General features: G+C 41.3%; 1 protein-coding gene across 3 annotated transcripts in view; it reads right to left on the bottom strand.

Moving 5' to 3' along the window:
- The window catches only part of LOC115402843 (dehydrogenase/reductase SDR family member on chromosome X), a 37,128-nt gene that overhangs the window by 13,304 nt on the left and 15,796 nt on the right, over nt 1–8,028 (bottom strand). For all 3 annotated transcript variants that reach the window (XM_030111432.1, XM_030111433.1, XM_030111431.1), the window contains 2 exons: nt 7,758–7,865; nt 1,363–1,431 (listed from right to left, as the gene is read on the bottom strand). In XM_030111432.1, the coding sequence (XP_029967292.1) occupies nt 1,363–1,431; nt 7,758–7,863 (175 nt within the window). In that variant the 5' untranslated portion in view covers nt 7,864–7,865. The remainder of the gene's footprint in view (nt 1–1,362; nt 1,432–7,757; nt 7,866–8,028) is intronic.

Raw genomic sequence — 8,028 nt, 5'->3', positions numbered from 1 at the left:
GCTGCTGGAAATCAAAGCTAAAGAAGCCTTTTCTCTCAGCAAAACCTGATACTGATATTAAAGGTAAAATGATTTCAGACAAAACTCTGTCTTGCTTTCTTTAATTGAAAACCAATCAAGCTTGAAACTGTGGCGTGATTTTAACCGAGAGTTGTGTCAGCCGATACACGCCTTCTGATCGGCGATTGATTCAACCGTGCAATTAAAGATTGCTGACGTTAGTGGTCGATGTTTGTGTGTTGTTTGGACAAATTGTCCAACTCAGACAATATTTGTGGGAAGATCAATTCATGGTGGCATCTTCAAACATGAGAAAGAGAGCGAGAGAGAGAGCGTGAGTATGTTTTCTTCATGCTTAATTTGAGTTAATAGACATTAAAAAGAGACAAATCACACTTTGTCTTCCCAAAACAAAATTAGATTTAAATTCTCCTTTGTTTTTTTTTGCATGAGCATGAACCTTTAGATATATTTGTTGGAAAACAACAGGTGTTGGTAAAAACCTTCAGCAACAGAATAACTTACGAGGCTCTTTAGTCATGAGGCTATGGTGGATTTATGGTGCGGTGAAGGCCAGCTGATTCAATTTCTCAACATCAGAGTTACAGAGAACCCTGTAAGCTTTAGTCGATGGAGAGATAAATCTCCGCGATCATCCGTCCGCTCTCAGCCCATCACCTCCACCGCGATCCCATTCTTCTTCCATCTCCTCCCATATTTCCCTTTTTATTTTCCCGCATTTTTCCATTTGTCAAGAGTGCCCTCTTCACCTCTATACCCTTCCCCATCATATCTCAAGTTTTATTCATTGTCCTGGCTGTGGTGCAATGGTTTGGCCAGTCTGTGTGGAGCGTTCAGGTTCTTCCTGCCTTCATCCTGTTTTTTTTTTTTCCTTCGTCTCACAGCCCAAAAGATGCATTATGTGATTCTGAGTTGCCACATAAACGAGTGTCAGTAATGGACTGGAAGACTGTTGATAATGTAACACACCTCCAGCCCCCCTGTGACCCTCCAAAGGATAAAGAGAGTCTTGCTAATGGGATGGCGTTCATCATTTTCCCCCCCCTCGCTCCTTTTTTTTCCCTTTATCCTCATGGTGCATCAGCAACACCCCTGACACTGTACACCCAGCGCAGGAGCTGCACGCCTGCCTTTGTGTGCGAGTGTGTACCTGTAAGTGTGCAATTATGTGTGTGTGCTCAGTAAAGACGGCAAAAACAAGCCTGAGGGACAGACTGCTACTGCTCTGCCCTTTATCTTCAAACACTGGCATCCTAAAACAAGTACACTTGTGCACAAACATTTCTGTGTGTGTGTGTGTGTGTGTGTGTGTGTGTGTGTAATGTTTGAGTTCCTTCTTACCTTTGGCCTCTTTGTACTGTTCACAGATCTTTCTGACGGCGGCAAGGCCCTCCTGCTCCTCCCTCCCACCTCGAAGAGAAGGAGACATGCAGAAATGAATATCATGTGAGACAAGACCTTTGAGGCCTTTATGAAATAATACAGACTTTTTGTCAGTCCTGCATTCTTTCATCTTAAAAAAAAAAAAAAAAACATATTCGCAAAAAGGGTTCCCTCAGGAAAAGGAAAGAAATACACTTCTACAAACAAACTGTTTCTGTGAAGGTACTGGTTACTACCCAGGACTCAAACATACTGCAATATGATTATTAAACTCTAAGGAATTACACTATTCATTTTAAAAATTTGTGTTTCAAACCCACGTTTTCAGAAAAGAAACACAACTTATTCACCTCTAATGTGTTCCCACTTTTCCATAACATCAATTCTTCAACTGTAAATTAAGTATAATCTCCATATTTTTCCACATCACCTGACTGATCTTAAGCAGCTGAAAATGCAACTTTATCTAAAGTGTCATCAAGGTATGCCAGACGGCTTTACGGCACTGGAACTTAGCTTTATTGGCTCAGCTTGGGCAAAGCCGTGTGAGGGATGCTAAGCATTCAAAAAAGAGCCTTTTCCATGTAACAGTTTTTTCATTTATTACAATCACTATAAAATGCCTAGAAGCAGATAGTTCGCATGGTGCTGTTGGCATCACCGCACACTTCACTGACATACAGCTCCACTGTCAAACTGTGCTTTGGTCTTCTGACTTCTGACTGCTGCCAACATTTGATGAAAGAAGTGAAAAATTATACATTGAGATCAGATCAGATGCTTTTTCTGTTTGTACTCAAAATAACGACAGCTAGAAATGAGTGACCTGAGTGATCAGTCGACTGACAAAATACTGAACAACGAAACAACACAGTACAAGCTCGCTCTGAATGTGCAGCGCGCTGGCACACCTGCTGCAGGAGCAGACTCCCACACAAACACTGATTTCCCACACGCACACACACACAAACACACAGCTAACCTACATGCGCATTCCCATTTACTCTCTGCGCACACACACACACACACACACAGACAGACAGACACACTAATCTTGGATTATCACACTGGCCTTTTCAAGGGCAGAGCATCATTTACCCTGATGCACCTCGGTTCAGGCAGGGCTGAAGGATGCGGCTCCTCTCTGTGACATGGCACAAAGGTCACGCAAGTACACAACGGCGATGGCGGCACACTCACTTCACAAAAATGAACTTGGCGACACAACTGGCTGCTGTACGACAATTTCCTGTTGTCATTTCCATAAACTCACAGCGAACGCTGCATATCATTAAGTACACATCTCTGCGCCGGTCGTGCTTCCGGACAAATCTCTCCATTAAAATAGTCACTGATTAAAAATATGCCCCGAGGAAATGGTTTGCCTACTAAATATTTTGGGCTGGGGGTTGAAAATGTAACCTAATTAATTTACTGAAATAATCTTGCTGCGGCGTAACAAATGAATAAATCGAGCATGACACAGAGTAAGTCCTAACAGACGACTCCGGCTTACGCTGGCACCTTCAGTTTATTATTAATCTCATACATTTTAAAGAGGTTCGACGGAAAGAAAGAAAAAAAAAAAACAACTCGTTGTGATTTTCTGCTGAGGGACAAATGAATAAATAAAACATGGGATATCTTGGTCAGTCAGAGTTCATCCCGTCATGGAGCACTTCACTGCAGCATCTTTGGCTTCAGTCAACATCAGCTGTTCTATAATAGTAACAGAGGTTGATTCAACTTAAAAGTAATGTTAAACTAATATGTAAAATAATGTGTCATTATCTGAGAGAAATCGCTAGAATTCAAAGTGTTTAAAAAAAAAATGAAAGCCATTTGCAGAACAAGTGCTCCTCTTTAATGTCTGATTGTGGGATTTGGCGGAGCAGAAATTCTCCTCACACAAGCACTACGCCTCCACTCCACCTGAAATATGCATCCCATCCATTACTAGAGAGGGATCCACTTTACCATAAATATCCTCACTTCATGAATTATCTGAAGAAGTTGGCGTATCTGAAATGGAGCTGGAGTCATCAGCTGTGGGATCGCTTCACTACACAAAGGATTAACTGATACTACAATAGATACTTAAAGCGGTGCTTGTATGATTAATTTGGCCGGTGTGTGTGAGTGTGTGATCATACAGACAGCTCACATCTCATTTATGTTCGGCTCAAACCGTCTCCAAGGAGAACCTGACATTGACTCTGCGGTATCCGTGCTGAATGAATAAAAGCAGTTTTCTTTAAAGTTTTCAAAACTCGTGGAGGGAATTTAAAATGCAGCCTCACTCTGGAAGCCCACTGCATGAAAACGAATGGCTTGATAGAGATATAAAATGTAAGAAATGTGATGTTTTCAGATACATAAATGACTTCAAGTTGAATCAGAGACGACACGTGTGAAACTGCTGAAACTGGATCTTGTCAGAGTAAAGAGGACATTACATAAAGCCCACTGGGAGAGAACGTTTAAGCAGATGGTATAGGACGTGAGGGTCAGCTGCCACATTATTGCGAAGGATTGCTCCTGTCATTTTAAACAGTAACACTGATGCAAACATGTACACCTGGGGCTACGAAGACGAGGGCGCCATCAAGGCGCTTATGTAAATATCACGAGCAACGGGGATCTCAGTTTATGCTCTGAGAGGTGGTTTCATCACACTCTTCAACCAGTCATCAGTAATCAATGTAAATGTTTCCGATTTGTAAAAAAAAAAAAACTTTAAGGAAGACACTTCAAAGACAATGGCTTTCTGCTCTGAATGATAATTAGGAATATCTGCAGAGAAGAAAGAGCATTTATGAATGCCAGATTACTTTTCTGACTACATATTCAAGATGTCCACAAATACGTATCTGCTCGTGACCTTGAGGAGTCCATGCAGTGTCCTTCAGTTGCCATCTGAGGGATGTGACTGAGCCCATACAGATTTTATGGATAGTTGTGGGCTGCAGAAGGGCTGAGGAGCGCTCATTCTGCATGACTTACCAATTCAGAATAGATATCAGTGTGTGTGTGTGTGTGAGCACGAACCATTTTATGACTACAGTGACTTGGATTTTATGACAGTAGAACTGTCAAGAAAACACGCGATGAGTGAGTGTGTCTGTCGCTTTGTCCAAGTATTAACATTACCTCTCGAAATGTGGCAGTAATTCAGTATCACTCTGCGTTTCTGACAGTCCTGAGAAGATCATGTTAGAAATGTGTGACGCACCGAGGGAGCCCCGGGGGCGACTGAACGGAGGAGGAAATGGGTGCGAAGCTTTATTTCTCCACTTTCTGGTAGGTTTGGAATTTTCTAGACACTATAAAAGGGTCGAGGAGTGATGGCTGTGAGAAATACCCATGTTAAATTCTGTCAGCGGCTACAGGGTAGAACTGAACAGGGTTAAAGGAAGGTCAACCAAAGATGTTAATGTAGTTATAAGAAGTTTTACTGAAAAGGTTACATAACACACATGCATGCCTGGAGTTCAGAAAACAGCATGTCAACATGGCGACAAAGGAAGGAAGTCAAAGCACCAAAGATGGGTTTGAGACCAGAGCCAAGAGCCTTCCTTTAGCTCCTCAAGATCATCAAATAAAAACTCAATTTTTGTTGTATCTCAACATATATCAGGAAAACAAACAAATCCCAAAATTAGATCACTTAGTTAAATAGTAATGGAAGGATTTACTTTTCCTCTGTTGCACAGTATAATACTCCATTGCAAAAAAGTATTTGTAAACACACTGTCAATCAGGGCAAGAAAAATGTCTTTGCTTGAGCACAAGACTGCATTTAGACTACTTAAAGCAATTTTTGTGTCCATTAGATAAAGCATGAGTTGGACTGCTGCAATAAATCAAATAAATCAGTTTTTTTTTTTTTTTTGCTCAGAAACAGGCCTATAGAGGAGCTTTTCTTCACAGCCTTGTGTCAAAGGCTTCAACCAAATAGTCAAGTGTGTGAAGGAGCTGCAGTTAATCAAAGATGAAGACTGGAGCTGTGCAGCGTTAAGGAGGAAGACATCAAAGGTGGAGTGATCCACGTATTTAGGCAAGTGGCTGTGAGTGTGTAGAGCGAGAGTGATGGCACAGCACCGCGGGGGAGCGGCTGTGAGACGACGCTTCAAGGAGAGCAGAAGACGCAACCCAGAGGTTCTGGAGAATGGCGGTTCGATTTCTAGAATATTTAAATGCAACAGACAAAAGAGAATAAAGTTCTACACATTATCCTGTACATGAGTACAAGACACTGATGTCCAGAAATTCTTTATCTTATATTCTAAATAAAAATTTCTTGTGCATTTTAGCCCCCATGTTCAGCAACATGTTGGAGTTTGCACAAAGATATATAAAAATGCAAAGCACATTACTCATTGTTGTTGCTGCACTGTATTCTCAAAGCACGTCACTTAATAACTAATGGAAAAAATGGAAAAGCTTGTTCTAAAAAAAAAAAAAAAAATCTCTTGTAATCCTAAATTTGAATTCAACACCCAGTGTGATCAGAGCCTTTTAATGCCAGTAGAGCTCAGATAGGATTTTGAAACATCTCACGGGGACATAATACATCCGCAAAAAAAGATGAAAACAAACCTTTGTGATGTCCGCAGCGATCTCGACGTACGGCCGACTGTCTGAGATTAAATTTGGTTTGTGGCACAAACACACCCGCATTACGCCTTCAAAACAGCTGCCACTGCTCGCCCTCAGTGTTGTTTTCTCTATAGGAAATTTTGTGTTGGTGTAAAGATACGCTGCTATCGGGAGCTGGACATCTTGTCATTAGCAGAGCCAATATCCCGGCCGCCTCGCCCCTGAGCGGAGCTGAGCTGGACTTATCATCCTGATGCTTCAGGACAGCGGCGACAATGGGGATATTGGGTACCATAACGCTGGTGATTGACAATCTGTTAGACGGTGATTCAGCTTAACACGCTGACAACACTTCCTCCTCCAGACGCCGGAGCTTTCATTCCTCCCTGCGCCGCTGCCGCAGAGTGATTTAAAAACTAATGCATGTCTGTATAGCAGTGATTGAGACATTCTCACTATTATGTGTGATGCTGCGAGGTTATTGTGCCATCACTGCCACATCTGTGCATATTCCAAGAGCTCTGACAGATTGATTTTTTTCATACACACACACACACACACACACACACACACACACACACACACACACACACACACACACACACACACATGCACACGCTTATTTTCAATGGTGGTGATTGTATGAAGTCCAATATGATGAAAGTATCTTGACTTTCCAAAGAAAAAAGTCTTTCCTGTCTTACCAGTCCTACACATAATGTTACAGGTTTTTATTTTCTCATAAATTTCAGGATTTTTCCTTGTAAAAATATGAGCAGTGGGAGTGTAATAAATAGCTGCTTCCAAATACAGCTTTACCAAATATATATATATTTTTTATAACTTGTTTATATTTGTTCTATTTTTGTCAAACACTCCGGGTATCATGGAGGATATTTTAACAGAAACCTGCCTGGAGGAGATACTCCAGTTGCAGGTGTTTCCTTCGAGGGCTTACCAATGGTTCACCAGAGAATTGATCTGAGAGCAAGCGACAAGGAAAGACTCCGAAGGCTTTTCACCATTGTTGACAGCAAGTAGTGTCAACTTGGTTCGCTGTCCAGAGGGGACATTCCTCCTGGACAGATACTGAACTACATCTACTCTGATCCTGGTTTTTAAGAAAAATCCCCGATGCTTAGGCTGAGCGAAGGGTCAACACTCACCTGGCAGACAGCAAAAGCCCCTGGATTTCAATTTGTTGTGATTTTGGACTGTGATAGAAAACTCCAGCATGTCCATTTCACCGGGAAGCTGGAGTCTTTCTACGTGGCTCATATAAATTTTGCAGTGCAAAGGGGAAAGAAGACTATGGGGGAAAAAAAAGAAGACAAGAAAATGCTGAATATCTAAAAACAGCATAAAAAGAGCTGAATAATTTCAAGGGTTTGTTTGTATGAAAAAAATGGATTCAAAAATTTAAGGAATAAAGCCACGACTACTGATTATTCTTATTTCTGTCAGACTTGCCTTTGATCTCTCTCAAGTAATTTTTGTTTTTCCTCATTTCATTGCCATTTTCATTATTTCTAACATTTTTTTTTTTTTTTTACATTTCATGTTTAATATTACAAACCAGAAAAGATTAATCTCATTATGTTTAGTGTTGTTATACATTTCAATGTAAAAAAAAAGCCATCTTTTTTTGGGGTAAATCTTGTCACACTGTTGTGTATGTGTGTGTGTGTGTGTGTGTTTGCTGTTGCCCCTGCTGTTCTGTTTGCATGCCAGTGGTGTGGTGCTTGACACTGTACCGATGATAACATGCGCCCCGAGGGTGGCCATGTGGCGGGCGACCTCATAGCCGATTCCCCTGCTTCCTCCGGTCACTATAACAACCTTGCCATCTTGTCTGGGCATCACTGGCGGAAGCAGAAGAGGATACACACATATTAGATAGAAAGCAATTTAATAACAGTGCTTCATCAAAACAGGTAGGCTTTTCTAAAGGTGAGAAGTCCTTACAGTTAAACCTGAAGATTGTTTGTAAAACTCAGAGCTGAATTATGTTGGTTTTTTAATCCT

This window comes from Salarias fasciatus, chromosome 16, assembly GCF_902148845.1.
Source record: "Salarias fasciatus chromosome 16, fSalaFa1.1, whole genome shotgun sequence".
Classification (NCBI taxonomy): Eukaryota; Metazoa; Chordata; class Actinopteri; order Blenniiformes; family Blenniidae; genus Salarias; species Salarias fasciatus.
Note: the sequence above shows the minus strand (reverse complement) of the source record. Positions and strands in the feature narration are given on the sequence as shown.